The 17,133-nt window shown below is 54.0% G+C and overlaps 1 protein-coding gene across 3 annotated transcripts; it reads left to right on the top strand.

The window, feature by feature from the left end:
• Positions 1 to 110: 110 nt before the first annotated feature.
• On the top strand, positions 111 to 14,144 carry Cul7 (cullin 7). Of its 3 annotated transcripts, none has more exons than XM_057751161.1 (26): positions 111 to 368; positions 1,079 to 1,663; positions 2,119 to 2,270; positions 2,382 to 2,879; positions 3,413 to 3,551; positions 3,638 to 3,834; positions 4,071 to 4,329; positions 5,308 to 5,545; positions 5,640 to 5,745; positions 6,741 to 6,968; positions 7,177 to 7,267; positions 7,360 to 7,531; positions 7,636 to 7,741; positions 8,025 to 8,120; positions 8,357 to 8,532; positions 8,976 to 9,109; positions 9,355 to 9,537; positions 9,758 to 9,864; positions 9,954 to 10,136; positions 11,052 to 11,212; positions 11,362 to 11,578; positions 11,655 to 11,952; positions 12,981 to 13,126; positions 13,236 to 13,362; positions 13,452 to 13,657; positions 13,767 to 14,144. In XM_057751161.1, the coding sequence occupies exons 2-26, from the start codon at positions 1,087 to 1,089 to the stop codon at positions 14,088 to 14,090; spliced, it is 5,121 nt and encodes a 1,706-aa protein (XP_057607144.1). In that variant the 5' UTR covers positions 111 to 368; positions 1,079 to 1,086; the 3' UTR covers positions 14,091 to 14,144. The 3 variants fall into 3 exon arrangements, with proteins under 3 accessions (XP_057607144.1, XP_057607143.1, XP_057607142.1); XM_057751160.1 differs by having other exon boundaries at positions 1,079 to 1,759; positions 12,981 to 13,120; XM_057751159.1 differs by having other exon boundaries at positions 1,079 to 1,759.
• The last annotated feature ends 2,989 nt before the right edge of the window (positions 14,145 to 17,133 follow it).

Raw genomic sequence — 17,133 nt, 5'->3', positions numbered from 1 at the left:
GGCGGTGCGGGGCTGGAGGGCCGCGGCGTCGAGGTGGCACCCGCGGCTCCGCCCGCCGCCGGCCCCGGGCTTTCCTCTAAGTCTGGCGGAAACGCGCGGTGGCGGAATCCAGGCAGCGGACGTCTGCGCGCCCTAGCCGGGACCAGACTCCGCCCTGCAAGCAGTGCGCCGCTGCGAAGTCCCCGCAGGCCCCGCCCTCTGCCCGCCTGCCTCCTGCAGAGGCACGCCCCCTCCTCTGCGCCTAGACCCCTTCAGGGGGCCCAGGCGGGGCCCAAACCTTCGCCAGCGCCGCAGCCGCCATCGTGTGCCGTGCGTCCCTAGCTCTGCAAAGGACAGGCCTCGCGTCAGGATCCCGGCGGACTTCTGAGGTGGCCAGAGCCCCACCGCGGCCCCTGCCCCTATTCTGGGCTTCCGATCGCTCGCCCCCGCGGAGCCTCTCGTCCCTTTCTCCACCATGCTTTAGGCCTAACCCCCACCCCCACCCCATCCTATCCCGCCGCGACCGCTCCCGATCTTATCCACCAAGCCCCGTGCCCCTTACCCATCGGACCCCAGGTGCACCTTTCCCCTGACCTCGCGTCTTTCCCCAGCCCCTTTCTGCAGTTGCTGTGTTCATGGATGTCTCCATTCCTACCCATTCTCCCAGTCCATCATGCTTTGCTGATGGCTACTTCACCGTCAGTGCTCTCGCCTTTGGGACTCACAACACAGTGCTTAAATTTAGAGATTGCATTCCACTCTGACTCAATCCTGTGCCTTCACACACCCCTTTCTCTAGGCTACCTTTATCTGTCCCAGGATCTTGGGCTTCTTTTGTAAATCCAACATCGCCCTATGTCATTGCCCCTCCGGTCATTCCTCCGAACCAACCCACTCGAGGCCGAGATTTGTTCTTGAAGAACAATCTCCGCAGTGTTCTGCCCAGTCCTGGTCTCACCCAGCCTGAACCAGGCCCAGCGTTACCCCACCCATGCTAACAGCTGTTGCTTCATTTGCTCCTCAACTCCTGGAAGCCCTTGGCTTTCTGACCTCTGGTCTCACTCTAGCTTGCCTTTTCTCTCTTCCTTGTGTGTCTCAGGTGCCAGGATGGTGGGGGAACTCCGCTACAGGGAATTCAGGGTGCCCCTGGGACCTGGCTTGCATGCATATCCGGATGAATTGATCCGCCAGCGGGTAGGCCATGATGGGCACCCCGAGTACCAGATCCGCTGGCTGGTCCTCAGGCGCGGAGATGATGGGGACGGGGACTCTAGCCAAGTGGACTGCAAGGCTGAGCACATCTTGCTATGGATGTCTGACGATGAGATTTATGCCAACTGCCACAAGATGCTGGGTGAGGATGGCCAAGTCATCGGACCTTCCCAGGAGTCTGCAGAGGCTGGGACCCTCGACAAATCTGTGCTGGGGGAGATGGAGACAGACGTGAAATCCTTGATTCAGAGGGCCCTTCGTCAGCTGCAGGAGTGTGTGGACACCGCTCCTCCTGCCCCTCTCCTTCACACTGTCCACGTACTCAGTGCTTATGCCAGCATCGAGCCCCTCACTGGAGTCTTCAAAGACCCCAGAGTCCTGGACTTGCTCATGCACATGTTGAGAAGTCCGGATTATCAGATCCGCTGGAGTGCAGGCCGGATGATACAAGCCCTGTCCTCCCACGACGCTGGTGAGGGGCAGTTTGGGGAGGAAGAGAGAACAGGAGAGGGTCTGGGTTGGCTCAGGGATTCACAGCACACTGTGACAGGAGCTTCTGACCTCATCAGTACGTAAATGGTTCTGTTGCCCTTCACTTTAAGATGGAAGTAAAAAAGTCGGGGGAGGAGTTGGGGGGATGTTTGGGGGGAAGACTGACTAAGCAAGAATGTACTCATTAGGTTTTTATGCAAAAGAAAAACTTAGACTGTTGCATTTTGTGGGTGTGTGTGTGTGTGTGTGTGTGAGAGAGAGAGAGAGAGAGAGAGAGAGAGAGAGAGAGAGAGAGAGAGGAGTGATAGTAAACTTTGGCTCTAAAAGCAAATCAACAAAATATGTCATTCCCGATGAGCGCTGGCAAAGGGTTGTTATTAAGTAGAAAACTAGCGAGCTTAGGGCGCTGTTTCTGATCTGAGGTGTGGGTTCCAGGGACCCGGACCCAGATCCTTCTGTCATTGAGCCAACAAGAGGCCATTGAAAAACACCTGGATTTTGACAGCCGCTGTGCGCTCCTGGCACTCTTTGCGCAGGCTACTCTCGCCGAACACCCCATGTCTTTTGAGGGCGTTCAGTTACCGCAGGTATCTTGTGAGGGTGTGGGGTAGCGGGAGCAGCGCACTTGTCACAGAGGATGCTGTGGAAGGAGGGGCAACAGATGAAGACATGGGTGAGGCTCAAAGTGTATCCTACAGGTCCCAGGACGGTTGCTCTTCTCCCTGGTGAAACGCTACTTGCACGTCACCTTCCTCCTGGACCAGCTGAATGGCACTGCCAGGGAGAAAGGAGCCCAGAACAACTCTGTTCCCAAGGAGTCGAATGCAGGAAGGGGTCGGCTGGAACTGGAATTCAGTATGGCCATGGGCACTCTGATCTCTGAACTGGTGCAGGCCATGCGCTGGGACTGGGCCTCCAGCAGATCAGGGAGGTTGGCACGGTCCCCCTCTTCCATTTTCCAGCCTCAGCCCACAGATGCCAGCTCAGAGTTCTCCCGCCCCCACACCCAGCTTATCAGGAGGTCAAGGCGATTTCGCCCCCGCACTGAGTTCGCAAGTGGCAATACCTATGCCTTGTATGTGCGGGACATGCTGCAGCCTGGGATGCGGGTACGGATGCTGGATAATTACGAAGAGATCACGGCTGGGGATGAGGGCGAGTTCCGGCAGAGCAACAGCGGTGTGCCCCCTGTGCAGGTGAGGCTTCTCCGTAGTGGGACGAAAGGTTCACTCTGGGTAGGGCATGGCTTCTGTTCAGGAAGCTCTTATAAGCTAGCTCAATTAAGATCTAAAGGGCAAAGGGGTCAACAGTTGAAAGGGAGGGCTACTTAGAGAGCTTGGGATATGTGGGTATAGGAGGTTCAGACCCAGGAAGAAACTGATAGGTCAGAATCAGGAAGATAAGCCGTTTGGGGCTAGATGGAGGCATAGAGTCATGTTGTATCAGAGAGAGGAGCCAGGCACGGAAGCACAGGTTTGTAATCCCAGTACTGGGAAAGTAGAGGCAGGAGGATCAGGAGTTTAAGGCTAGCCTTGGCTACAGAGCAATGTTGAGGCCAGTCTGGACTACATGAGGCCCAGTCTGAAAGATAAATAAATTAGAATAGATGGAGAATGGGTGCAGAAGAATTGAGGCTGTCTATATTCCGTATACCAGTATTTGGCTGTTGCAAGGTGCTTACGTTATGGATTGTGGTTCCCCTTCTCTCTTTTTTCCCCCCACTCTCCAGGTGTTGTGGGAGTCAACAGGCCGTACCTATTGGGTACACTGGCACATGCTTGAGATCCTGGGCTTTGAGGAAGACATTGAGGTTGTGGTTGAGACAGCTGAGTACCAGGGGGCAGTGGTCAGTGGCGCACTGGGTGTAGGTGAGCTCTGGGAGGGGTCAGTTCTGAGCAGAGAAGCAGCGTTCTAGGTAGGTGGGCAGTGACATGGCCATGCCCCGTTTTCACAGCCCCGCCCTCCAGGCGCTGGAAGCCCATCACTGAGCTCTTTGCTCTGCCTTATGTGGTACCTGAGGAGGAAGACACGGAAGAGAGTGAGCACCTGACCCAGGCTGAGTGGTGGGAGCTCCTCTTTTTCATCAAGAAGTTAAGCGCAGCAGACCGTCAGCAAGTTGTACAGCTCCTGCAGGACAACGTGGATGGGGAGGTAGGCACTCCTCAGCAGTGTCCCAGCAGGTCTGGAAAAGCTTGGGCGGGGAAGCCGAGGTCAGACAGCATCAGGAAGGCACAGGGGAGGAGTCCGGAGTGTTCAGAGACAAGTGTTGGCGGGAGCCAGTGCTGAGATTCAGAGTGGCGGAAGTGTGTGTAGAGATCCCCATTCCTACAGTGTGCCTCTCAGCATCTGTCTCTTCAGCGGCCTGCAGGGTGACTTTCTCCCCATAGCATATTCTGCACGATGAGATCCTACCTGAGCTGACCGTACCCATTGAACTGGCCCAGGACCTTCTGCTCTCTCTGCCTCAGCAACTTGATGACAGTGCCCTGAGGGACCTGTTCAACTGCTACATCTACAGGAAGTATGGCCCTGAAGCCCTGGCAGGGCAGCTAGGTTACCCATATCTGCTAGATGCCCAGCAAGATGTATTCCTGTTCAAAGCAGAAGCCCGGCCTCAGGGATCTGAAGGTGCGGCTAGTGCAGAAGGTGGGTGCCTTCAGGAAAGTGTCCTCGCAAGGGTGTCTCTGCCAACTGTTGTGCCATCTTGTGTGAAAGACATATCCTACCCAGAATCCCATGCGTGCGAGTATGTGTATGTGTATACACAAAAGGACAACTACAGATGTTACTACTCAGCTACCATTTATCTTTCTATTTATTTTAATTTTATTTTAGCCAGGGGTTGGTGGCAGAGGCAAGCAGATCTCTGAGTTTGAAGCCAGTCTGTTCTACAGAGTGAGTTCCAGAACAGCCAGGGCTACATAGAAACCCTCTCTCAAAAAATACCAAGCAAACAAAAAAAACAAAACAAACCTCTTAATATACACTGTGTCTGTGTATGGTGTGCATGCAGTGACCACCACGGCCAGAAGATGGCATCGGATCTCCTGGGGTTGAAGTTCAACAGATGGTTGTAGCTGCCCCATTGCTGGGAATTGAACCTGGCTCCTCTGGAAGAACAGCCACATTGATCCATATCTCTCCAGCGCCACCTCCCCCCCTTTTTTTCCCCTGGTTCTTGCCAAATAGGCTAACTGGTCAGCAAAGCCCAGGTGGCACTCATCTCCACCTGTTCGGTCCTGGAATAACAAGCATGAGTTGCCATGTTTTTTCTTTTTTTTCTTTTTTTGGTTTTTTGAGACAGGGTTTCTCTGTGGTTTTGGAGCCTGTCCTGGAACTAGCTCTTGTAGACCAGGCTGGTCTCGAACTCACAGAGATCCGCCTGCCTCTGCCTCCCAAGTGCTGGGATTAAAGGCGTGCGCCACCACCGCCCGGCGCCATGTTTTTTCTGTAAGATTTTATTCATGGTTATATGTATATGGGGGGGGTATACATGTGTGTGCAGGTATCCTAGGAGTCAAATGAGGGTGTCGGATACTTGGAGCTGGAGTTACAGGTGGTCACGAGCTGCCTGACACGGGTACTGGGAACTGGCCAATTCTTACCACACCCCTGTTCCTGTAGCCAAAGAACCCCCGTCTCAGAGTGCCAGCCCTGCCCTGCAGCATCTGGTGGAGGGCTTGGGCCCATCCGGGAAGCTCCTTGTGGATCTGGAGAGAGCCCTGAGCTCTGAGACTCCCCAGGAAGACGAGGTCAAACCATGCCTACTGCAGCTTCAGCGGCAGCCGCAGCCCTTCCTGACACTGATGCAGAGCCTGGACACTCCGGCCACCAACAAGGCCTTGCACCTGGCTGTGCTGAGGTGAGGGGCTGGGCGGGGCAGGTTTGTGAACAGGAGCACCTCGGGCCGACTCCGACTCCATATCTCTGTGCTTTCCCACTCCTGTGGCCCTCAGAATCCTGACGAAGCTGGTGAAGTTCTCTGAGGCGCTGCTGCTACCCTGGCATGAGGCCATGGACGCCTGCATGGCCTGCCTTCGGTCCCCCAATACTGACCGAGAGGTAAGCCTGTCCCACTCTGGAGAGGTCTGGAGGGGAAGACATCAGTGAGGCAGATGTCGGGCGAGGCCTGGGGGCACAACAGAGCCTTTGTGCTCTTGGGTTAAGTTTTGCTTTTAAAATGAGATTTTGTCTTTTTAAATAGGTAATACATTCACAAAGCTCACAAATCAAAATCAAACAAGGTATTCATTGAGAGCGCTGACTTCTACCTAATTTCTGTTTCCTCGGTGTCTCCCACCACACTCCTGCTGGTAACACACCTGTGCTTCCTTGTGCAAACAGAAACAAGAGCTCCAGCGGCTCCTTTAAGAGGAAGGGGAGGGGCTGGAGAGATGGCTCGTGGGTTGAGAGCACTTGTTGCTTTTGTGGAAGACCCAGGTTCAGTTCCCAGCACCAACATGGCAGTTCACAACCATCTGTAACTCCAGTTCCATGGGACCAGACACACACGGAGTAATATATACACTCAGGCAAACCGTCACACACATAAATAAACTTTTAAAAGAGGAAGGGGAGTGAAGGAGGCAGAATTTTCTAAAGGAAGTTCTGGGTATAGAGGACTTCAGCAGGTCAGAGGTCGGGGTGTTAGTGAGTGTCCCAAGTCATCACCTTCTGTTTCCAAGCCACAGTTACTGCGGGTCCACAAGTTCAGGCCTTCTCCGTTTCCTTCCGGCCCCCTAAAGCATCCGGGCTGGGACCTAGTTCTTGGGAGCCACACCTAAATCAGAAGAACCTAGGGTTCTCTGGACCTGTTCCCCACATACTCACTGGGCCAGAACGGGGAGTGGAGGAGGCCAGCAGGCTCTTCCCCCGGGTTTGTAACTTGATCCTCTAACTCCACCTGACTTTTGTGCCTCTCCTGTCTTGTCACTTTCTGCCACATTCTGCCTTGCTCAGCCCCCCCCCCCCCGCACAGAGTGGGCGTGTACCACCGCAGCTGTCCACATAGCCCATACTCCCCTCTTCATCCTCTGCTCCCTCGCACCTCCTCCCAGGTACTCCAAGAACTCATCTTTTTCCTGCACCGCCTGACCTCCGCGAGCCGGGACTACGCGGTGATACTAAACCAGCTGGGAGCCAGAGACGCCATCTCCAAGGCCCTGGAGAAGCACTTGGGGAAACTGGAGTTGGCTCAGGAGCTGCGGGACATGGTGTTCAAGTGTGAGAAGCATGCCCACCTCTACCGGAAACTCACCACCAACATCCTGGGTGGCTGTATCCAGGTCAGGAGAAAGGGCAGGATGAGGTCGTGGTTCTGAGCTGCAGAAGAACGCGGATCCTGAGCAGTGGCGGGGGAGGGGAGGGAATAGAAAGAGGCTTGAGTAGCCTGGGGACATCCGTTCCCTTACTGTTCCACCTTCCCTCCACCTGCGTTTGCGTGAGTCTCGTGTCCCTCCATGCACCCACCTTTCTCTGCTGTTCCGGCTCCAGATGGTCCTGGGCCAGATTGAAGACCACAGACGAACCCACCGGCCCATCCAAATCCCTTTCTTTGATGTGTTCCTCAGATATCTGTGCCAGGGTTAGTGTCTGTCTCTGAACTGTTTAACGTCAGCCATGTTCCTCTCTATACCGACCTGACTGAGACCTTCACCCCTTCCCACTTCTTCTCAGGCTCCAGTGAGGAAAGGAAGAAAGACAAGTGCTGGGAGAAAATGGAGGTGTCCTCCAACCCACACCGGGCCAGCAAGCTGACAGACCGCAACCCCAAGACCTACTGGGAGTCCAGCGGCAGTGCCGGTTCTCACTCCATCACCTTGCACATGCGCCAAGGTGTCCTCATCAGGTAGTGAGTGAGCTCCCACGCAAAACCATCCTGCCCGAGCCACTTGGGCCTGAGTGCAGACATGACAGGATCCAGTTCCCATCGGTTCTTCTTCCCCCTCCCAGGCAGCTGACTCTCCTGGTGGCTGGTGAGGACTCCAGCTACATGCCAGCCTTGGTGGTGGTGTGCGGGGGTGACAGCATCAACTCCGTTAACACGGAACTCAATGCGGTAGGGATCCCTATGCCATTGGCCCACCCTTTGCAGGATCTCTCCTCCGGCCCCATTCTAAACTCCTAACTCCTCCCACCCATCACGCGCCCCGTGCAAACTAGAGTCTGGCATCCTTGAGCCTGTGCGATGGCATTAGCCATGGAGCGGTGGGAGTGTCAGGAGCCCCGTGTCCCCGGGGTGGAGAAGAGACTGATCTGGCGAGAGGGTAGAGCTGATGTGGTTGTTCTTAGCAGTTTCATCTACACACAGGGAGGTGACAGCCCTCTCTGCCACTCACCAGGTGAACGTGATGCCCTATGCCAGCCGGGTAATCCTTCTGGAGAACTTGACACGGTTCTGGCCCATCATCCAGATCCGCATAAAGCGCTGTCAGCAGGTGGGCCTGGGGAGTGGGGAGTGGCTCCCGGGTACAGGTGTCTGAGCCCCAGCATATGAGGATAAAACCCAGGTCTCTATTGCCAAACTACCTCACACCAGCCCTGAACCTTGATTCCTCTATAGATCTTGGGCCTGGGTCTGGGGTAGTTCAAGGGATGAAGCTTGAAGTGTAACCCACCCAGCCTATCTCAAGGAGGGTGTGTGGCCAGCAAAAACAGGTCTCGTGTGCAACAGGGCGGCATTGACACACGCATCCGGGGACTGGAGGTCCTGGGCCCCAAGCCCACCTTCTGGCCAGTATTTCGGGAGCAGCTGGGCCGGCACACACGCCTCTTCTACATGGTTCGGGCACAAGCATGGAGCCAGGACATAGCAGAGGATCGCCGGAGCCTCCTGCACCTGAGTTCTAGGTACACGAGAGCTTGCGTGTGTCTGTGTGGAAATGAATTGTAGGTGGGGTTGGTTTTTTTTTTTTTTTGGTTTTTCGAGACAGGGTTTCTCTGTGGTTTTGGAGCCTGTCCTGGAACTAGCTCTTGTAGACCAGGCTGGTCTCGAACTCACAGAGATCTGCCTGCCTCTGCCTCCCGAGTGCTGGGATTAAAGGCGTGCGCCACCACCGCCCGACTGTAGGTGGGGTTCTTAGGATGTCATAAGATAGGTCTAGTCTAGGGCTTGGGATGGTCAAAGCCTTCTGAGATGTGGGGCTGATGGGAGAGAGACTTCTGAGGGCTGGAGTGGCATCCCCTGGTAGGGCAGGGCTCTTCTGGAATACTGAGTTGAGAGCTGGGCTGGCTGCTAGGATGCACACTGAGTAATGTAAGCCAGAAGGCCTGCACCTCCTTCTTCTCCCCAGACTAAATGGGGCTCTGCGCCAGGAGCAGAATTTTGCTGATCGCTTCCTCCCTGATGAGGAGGCCGCCCAAGCACTGGGCAAGACCTGCTGGGAGGCCCTGGTCAGCCCGCTGGTGCAGAACATCACCTCTCCAGGTAACCACCCCACAGTACCGCCCACCTCAGGGCAAACCCTGCTCATCAGCTCCTCCTCGCCAGAGAAATACCTGGCTTCAGCTCTGCCCTTAGGCTGTTGTCCCCTTTGTCCCCTTTCTTTCCAGCCAGGACTGCTCCTATTCCCGTGTCCTTCTGTCTGGTTGTTCTTTGTCCCTTGTTCAGCTCAACATCTCCTCTTTCCCCGAGACAAGCCATCCTTTGCTTTGTTTTTCCTCAACCTCCAGACGAGGACAGCATCAGCTCTCTGGGGTGGCTGCTGGATCAGTACCTGGAGTGCCGGGACGCCGCCCACAACCCCCAGAGCCGCGCGGCGGCTTTCTCCTCCCGGGTTCGCCGTCTCACCCACTTGCTGGTTCACGTGGAGCCTTGTGAGGCAGCAGCTCCAGTGGTGGCCATCCCTCAGCCCAGTGAGTGCTCGGATTCCAGCAGGAGCCTCCACCCAGCTCATGAGCCCCGAGATTGTCCCCCTCATGCCTACAAGCTCAGTCTGCCCATCTTCCATTTGCCACCCCATCCAGGAAGGTCACTTTGAGGGACAGCCTGTTGGGAAAGGCCTTCAGGGCTTGTCCTCAGGGAGCTGAGGGTCTGTCCGCCCTGGCTCTGTCTGCCACTTCTCTGTCTCCGTAGAGGGCAGAAATAGAAGCCATGACTGGAGCTCCTTGGCCACGCGGGGCCTTCCGAGCAGCATCATGAGAAACCTGACCCGCTGCTGGCGGGCTGTGGTGGAGGAACAGGTGGGCCGCGACAAGTGTGGCGTCGGGGGTGGGGCACTGTCACAGCACCGTTTTGGCTGCCCCTTCATGCTCCTGCCCCTTCCTTTCAGGTGAACAACTTTCTGACCTCATCCTGGAAGGACGATGACTTTGTGCCACGCTATTGTGAGCTTTTTTATAAGCTGCAGAAGTCAAGCTCTGAACTGTTTGGGCCACGAGCGGCCTTCTTGCTAGCGATGCAGAATGGCTGTGCTGATGCCTTGCTGAGGCTCCCATTCCTCAGAGCTGCCCATGTAAGCTCCTCCCATACCTCACCCACTTCTCTTCCTCTCAGCTTTCTCCTGCCTCCCCAGAGTGGACCACCTCAGTCTCAATGCTGTGATCAGCGGTAGTTGTATATGGCGATATATTGAAATCTAGGAAAAAAATCATTACATGTACCATGTTAAGATAGATAGATAGATAGATAGATAGATAGATAGATAGATAGATAGATAGATAGATAGATAGATAGATATGATAGAGAGATAGATAGATTGATAGATGATGGATAGATAGGAAGATAGATAGATAGATAGATAGATAGATAGATAGATAGATGATAGAGAGATAGATTGATAGATGATGGATAGATAGGAAGATAGATAGATAGATAGATAGATAGATAGATAGATAGATAGATAGATAGATAGATAGATGATAGAGTCTCAACTTGTACCTCTGGTTCTAGCTGACCTCCTGGCCTTGAACTCAGAGGTCAGCCTGTCTATGTATTCCAAGTACTGGAATTAAATGTGTGAGCTACCACATCCAGCATTTTCAAAGGTCCATGTAGCCCAGGCTAGCCTTAAATTGCTTGTGTAGCCTAAGAATGACTTAGAACCAGGCGGTGGCGGCACACACCTTTAATCCCAGCACTCAGGAGGCAGAGGCCAGCCTGGTATACAAAGCAATTGCCAGGACAGACTCCAAAGCTCCACAGAGAAACCCTGTCTCGAAAAACAAACAAAAAGAATGACTTAAAACCTGTGCTCCTCCTGCTTGTTTGAATGCTGGAGTTTCAGGCCTGTACCGTTACACCTGTGCTTCTTCGTCCTGATTCTACCCCAGTACCTTCTAAAAGGAGGGTGGAGGCTCACCCATTCCCGCCTTCTCCCCTTCTCACTCATCGCTGACTCACTCGTGGTTTTCCTGTGCTCTCCACGCAGGTGACTGAGCAGTTTGCTCGGCACATCGACCAGCGGATCCAAGGCAGTCGGATGGGTGGAGCCCGGGGAATGGAGATGCTGGCACAGTTGCAGCGGTGCCTGGAGTCTGTCCTGATTTTCTCTAGCCTGGAGATAGCCACCACCTTTGAGCATTACTACCGGTGAGTTTAGATCTGTTGAGTGGGACGTGGAGGACGCGGGTTGTCTGATGGGCGGGAGGGCCTGAGTCTGAGATACAGGCAGGCAAGAGTGAAAACCTGGGCCAAGCTGTTCCCCACACTGAAACCTGGCCCGACTGTGTGTGCTACAGGCATTACATGGCTGACCGTCTCCTGAGCGTAGGTTCGAGCTGGCTGGAGGGGGCTGTGATGGAGCAGATTGGCCTCTGCTTCCCCAACCGCCTCCCCCAGCTGATGCTGCAGAGCCTGAGCATCTCAGAGGAGCTGCAGCGCCAGTTCCACGTTTACCAGCTCCAGCAGCTCGATCAGGAGCTCCTGAAGCTGGAAGACACGGAAAAGAAGATACAGGTGTGTTCGTGGAAGGGATGAGCAGGGCAGAGGTAGGAGGAGGCCTTCAGCGTTTGAGAACCTTATTTCCTTTCAGGTGGCCCATGAGGACAGTGGCAAGGAGCAGAAGAGCGAGAAGGAAGACGCAGCTAGGGAGAGAGCAGCTGTGGCTATGGCAGAAGAGGAGGAGGAGGAAGCTGAGGAGGAGGAGGAGGAAGATGAGGAAGGGGAGGAGGAGCTCTATCATGAAGGGACAATGCCAGAAGTGTGTGTGCTTGTCCTGTCTCCACGCTACTGGCCTGTCTCCTCCGTCTGTCACATACTCAATCCTATGACATGCCTGCCCTCGTACCTGAAGGGGACCTTAAACCACTACTCCAACTTCTACAGCAAGAGTAAGCAACTGGGAAGAGGGCTGGGCTTTGGGGACAGGGTGGGCTACTAAAGGGACCTGGAGCTGAGGTAGGAGCTGAAGCTAGAAGCCTGTGTGGCTACAAACATGGCATCCCAGTGTGCCATCGTGGCAGGGGGTACAGGATAGAAGAGAGAAGATTCCCTTATGGGGACAGGATGGATCTGAGGGAAAATGGAGGAGGTTTACGTTTTAGCTGGAAATGGGGCTGCTGTTGGAATCCAGACCCCAGAAACATCTGTGGGAATTAGGGAGCGAGAGAAAGAAGACTTTTAAGACAGGCCACAAAAAAGGACTTTAAGAGTGGGTGTGTGAGCCGGGGGTGGTGGCGCACGCCTTTAATCCCAGCACTCGGGAGGCAGAGGCAGGCGGATCTTTGTGAGTTCGAGACCAGCCTGGTCTATAAGAGTTAGTTCCAAGACAGGCTCCAAAACCACAGAGAAACCCTGTCTCGAAAAACCAAAAAAAAAAAAAAAAAAAAAAAAAAAAAAAAAAAAAAGAGTTGGTGTGTGGCCAGGCATGGTGGAGTACACCATTAATCCCAGAACTCTGGCGGCAGAATCAAATGGATCTCAAGAGTTTGAGTCTAGCCTGATCTGCGTAGCGAGTTCTGGGCCAGTCAGAGCTACATAGAGAGACCCCGTCTCAAAAGCAGAACATAAGAGTGGGCATGTGCTCCTCCCACAAGGTCACATGCACTCAAATGATACTCTACACCGGGCAGCAGCAGAAGGTGAAGAGCAGGGATCTTCAGGAGTCCCAGACAAGCGGGACAAGCCTCCCTAACTCGGGGACTTTGTCTCTAAAACAAAGAAACCTGCTTGGCACAGACTGGCATGAACTGGCACCTTGACACTCAGGGCTCTTAGGGGAAGCTGAGATCAGGAGCTACCATTCCCAGAAGGCCTGCCTGGGGTTGTGCACTGCAGAGATCAGCAAGGTGAAGCTTGACTGATGGTGCACGGCCCCTCCCTTCCCTTTCTTCCATCCCCTCCCCTGGCACTTCTCCAGGTCAGAGCCACCCAGTCTCAGAGAAAGGTGAACAGAGGCGACTGCAGTGGACCTGGCAGGGCCGGGCAGAAGTGCAGTTTGGTGACCAGCTTCTCCATGTGTCCACAGTGCAGATGTGGCTGCTGCTGTATTTCAACGATGTAAAGGTGGCCTGTCACGTCGTACTCACTTTGTGCTCCGTCTTCCCTTCCTTTGTCCCCATCGTCCCCAGCTCACCCCTGGGGGAGGCCCTGAGTGCTTCCCACATCTTCTCAGGTGTTGTCTGTGGAGAGCCTGCTGGCGCTCTCGGAGCTCCCTCCAGATGTGCTTCATCGGGCAATTGGGTCCCTCACCTCCTCAAGAGGCCCCTTGGACCTTCAGGAGCAGAAAGACGTACCAGGAGGTATGCACTCGGGGGCCAAGGAGACTGCTCTGAGCCAGGGACAGGCTTCTCAGGGCCCTCCCCAACCAAGTGACCAATGTTTATTTCAGGAGTGCTCAAGATTCGAGACGACAGTGAGGAACCCAGGCCAAGGAGGGGCAATGTGTGGCTCATCCCACCTCAGACGTACCTGAGAGCTGAAGATGAAGAGGGCCGGAACTTGGAGAAGAGACGGAATCTTCTAAATTGCCTTGTTGTCCGAATCCTCAAGGCTCATGGGGATGAGGGCTTGCACATCGACCAACTTGTCTGTCTGGTAAGCAGGGTTGGTATGGCTGTGAGGTGCCACCCTTGATCTGCTAGTGACTGGCACAGAGGACAGACGGCTCTGTGGTTTTGACCTGTTATTTCCTCTCCGATCTCAGGTGCTGGAAGCCTGGCAGAAAGGCCCATGTCCTCCCAGGGGCTTGGTCAGCAGCCTTGGCAAGGGAGCTGTGTGCAGCAGTACGGATGTCCTCTCCTGCATCCTGCACCTCCTGGGCAAGGGCACACTGAGACGCCATGACGACCGGCCGCAGAGGCTGTTCTATGCGGTCCCTACAACTGTGATGGAGCCGCACACCGAGTCCCTGAACCCTGGCTCGTCAGGCCCCAATCCACCCCTCACCTTCCACACCCTGCAAATCCGCTCCCGGGGAGTCCCTTATGCTTCCTGCACTGGTACCCAGAGCTTCTCTACGTTCCGGTAGCCTTGGCGATGGGGTCCAGAGTAGGTAAGGCTGGGCTTTCTACAGAAAATAAAACCTGGAATTTGATGATCTGACTTGTGTGGTGACTGCCAGAGGCAGTGATCAGGGGTGTCTGGTTGATGGGAGGAAGTCCTCCGACATTCAGGCAGTATTGTGACATATCAGGTGTCTTGTTAAGGTGAGGAAGGTGGATTGGAGTGCAAAGGAAGTTATCAGGCGTGCCCAGGGAGGGGGAATTAAACAGCCAAGAATGGATCTCCAGTCCTGCTCAGAGGATACTGACTGGCAAGCTGGACACCCAAGCCCACTGGGCCACATAGTTTGTAATTTGGGCAGGTTGCCAAATAAGGCTCCATTTCCTCATCTGTGGAGCTGGAGAGGAGTGGCTAAGGGATCTTGGCAAGTAACAGATGGAACCTTAAACACAAGGAAGGCCCTGCCAGCCCGTCCACATCGGCTTTAGCTACTATTTCCCAGGGCCAATACAGCCATTCCCTGAGGGTGACAAGGTAAAAGACCTTTGTGAGTACCCCAAAACTTGACGGCTCAGGACCTGGAAGGAACTGGAGTGTCTCTCTGCTCCTCACAAGCCGTTCCGCAGTTGCCCTCTTTACAGGACCCTCCTCCTCCAGTCAAACAGAGCTGCACAAATGGCTGCCCTTGGGCCCCTGCCACTAGCTAGCCCCCAGGGCAAGCCTGTGCTTCCAGGATTGGCTACCCTGACCACACCCACATTGGACCAGGGAAGAAGTCTAGAAAACCCCCTTGCCAGACGCAGACCCGTTTTAGCAGGGGTACAGAGGAGAAAGCAGTCTCTGGCCCTTGAAAATGGAGGGGGGGAGACAAGAGCCAGGTGGTGAGGGGGGCACAAAGGCCAAACAGAAGGATCTGCATGTGACCCAGAACAGACTTGGAATGGAGGCCAGGGTTTGGGAGAGAGTATTCGGAATAAAGAACAAGAAAGGCATGAAGGTGAGGGCTGAGCTCTAGCAGACAGAGGGCTAGCTTGCTTTGCTGCCCCGGTCCCATGATGCCTCTGGTCTGTTAGCCCATGACTGCCCAGAAAGGCCAGAACATTATTGGGTTCAGGGTACGTGGGGTTATTGTCATTTATCACCTGGGAGCCTTCCTCCATAGCAGAGATCATGCCTTTTTAAATATATAACATTTTATTTTTATATCCATTGGTGTTTTGCCCGCCTGTGTGTCTGTGTGAGGGTGTCAGAAGCCCTGGAACTGGAGTTGCAGACAGGTATGAGCTGCCATGTGAGTGCTGAGAATTAAATCCAGCAGCCAGTGCTCTGAATTATTGAGCCATCTCTTCAGTCCTGATATCATGGCTGTTTAATGGCCCAAGTCATATTTTCTTGGACACAACTTTGCAATGTTAGCCCAGGCTGCCCTAGAACTTACTTACCCTAGGCTAACCTCAAACTCAGCCTCCCAAGTGCTGGGATTACAAGAGTATGGGGCACACCCAGAGTATGCACTTCAGCTAGTGGCGAAGTGCCAAAGCTTTGTCCCTCTCTGGGCTCCGGTAGCAAGCCTGCACATACTGTCCACAGGCGAGGCTATGCCTCACTTCCCAGCACTGCCACTGCCCCAGGATCACAGCGTGGCTCACTCACTGCTCACCAGCAGTGGCCACACTCCGTATTTTATATATATATGATGCTAGGTGGTTTTTTTTTGGGGGGGGGGCGTTTTTTCGAGACAGGGTTTCTCTATAGCTTTGGAGCCTGTCCTGGAACTAGCTCTTGTAGACCAGACTGGCCTCCAACTCACAGAGATCCTCCTGCCTCTGCCTCCGGAGTGCTGGGATTAAACTCCTGCTAGGGAGCACACTGTGTCTCAAGTTCATTCCACGTAGGAAGTCCCTCAAACACACAACACTTGCTTTGGTCTTAGGGTCCCGGGGTGACTGACTCCTCCTGAATTGCTGGGTCCTCCTAATCACACAGCTCACAGCCCTCCTAAGTACACGGCCTGGCTAATTTGCCTATGTCCAGAGCATCGGGTCTGACTCCAAGGTCAGCCCACCCTCCTGACCAGCACCAGGTGTGAGCCTCTTCCTCCGATCACCATTCCTGGAGGGCAGATGGGCCTTCTGTTCCAGTGATGACTTGGGGGACAGGTTGGCTACAACAACAACAACAACAAAAGACCCACAGGAACTGGAAAGATGGCTGAACGTTAGGAACATGCCAGGCAGTGGTGGTACACACCTTTAACCCCAGCACTCAGGAGGAATAGGAAGGCCAGCCTGGTCTACAAAGCAAGTTACAGGACAGCCAGGGGCCAGGGCTGTTACACAGAGAAACTCTGTCTCGAGAAACCAAAAAAAAAAAAAAAAAAAAAAAAAAAAAAGAGAGAGAGAGACAGAGAGAGATAATTCAGAGGTTAAGAGCACTGGCTGTTCTCCCAGAGATCCTAAATTCAATTCCCAGCAACCAATTGTCTATGAGATATGATACCCTCTTTGGGTGTGCAGGCATACATGCAGGCAGAACACTATACATAGCAAAATAAATCATTTAAAAAAAAAAAAAAAAAACAACCAACCCAGTTAGGAGTGCTGTCTGCTCTTCCAGAGGATCCAAAATTGGTTCCCCACGCCCATATGGCAGCTCACAACCACCCATAACTTCACCTCCAAGGAATCTTATCCCATTCTGGCCTCTGTGAGCTTCCAGGGACATACACATAAATACAGGCCGGATACCCACACCCATAAAATAAAATACTTCTACAAGTTAAAAAGTGGGGCTGGAAGCCGGGCGGTGGTGGCGCACGCCTTTAATCCCAGCACTTGGGAGGCAGAGGCAGGCGGATCTCTGTGAGTTCGAGACCAGCCTGGTCTACAAAGGGAGTTCCAGGACAGGCTCCAAAGCTACAGAGAAACCCTGTCTCGAAAAACCAAAAAAAAAAAAGAAAAAAAAAAAAAAGAAGAAAAAAGTGGGGCTGGAGAGATGGCTCAGCGGTTAAGAGCACTGGCTGCTCATCCAGAGGTCCTGAGTTCAATTCCCAGCAACCACATGGTGGC

The sequence above is a fragment of the Chionomys nivalis genome, chromosome 19, assembly GCF_950005125.1.
Source record: "Chionomys nivalis chromosome 19, mChiNiv1.1, whole genome shotgun sequence".
Lineage (NCBI taxonomy): Eukaryota > Metazoa > Chordata > Mammalia > Rodentia > Cricetidae > Chionomys > Chionomys nivalis.
The sequence above is the reverse complement of the archived record's forward strand: the minus strand, read 5'-3'. Positions and strand labels throughout refer to the sequence as shown.

Bases quoted from the DNA above. Each gene is read 5' to 3' on its own strand.
- Cul7 (XM_057751159.1), top strand. From the start codon at position 1,087: ATGGTGGGGGAACTCCGCTACAGGGAATTCAGGGTGCCCCTGGGACCT. The intron at 2,880-3,412 runs GTGAGGCTTCTC...CCCACTCTCCAG, and splicing joins GCGGTGTGCCCCCTGTGCAG to GTGTTGTGGGAGTCAACAGG. The intron at 10,137-11,051 runs GTAAGCTCCTCC...CTCTCCACGCAG, and splicing joins CATTCCTCAGAGCTGCCCAT to GTGACTGAGCAGTTTGCTCG.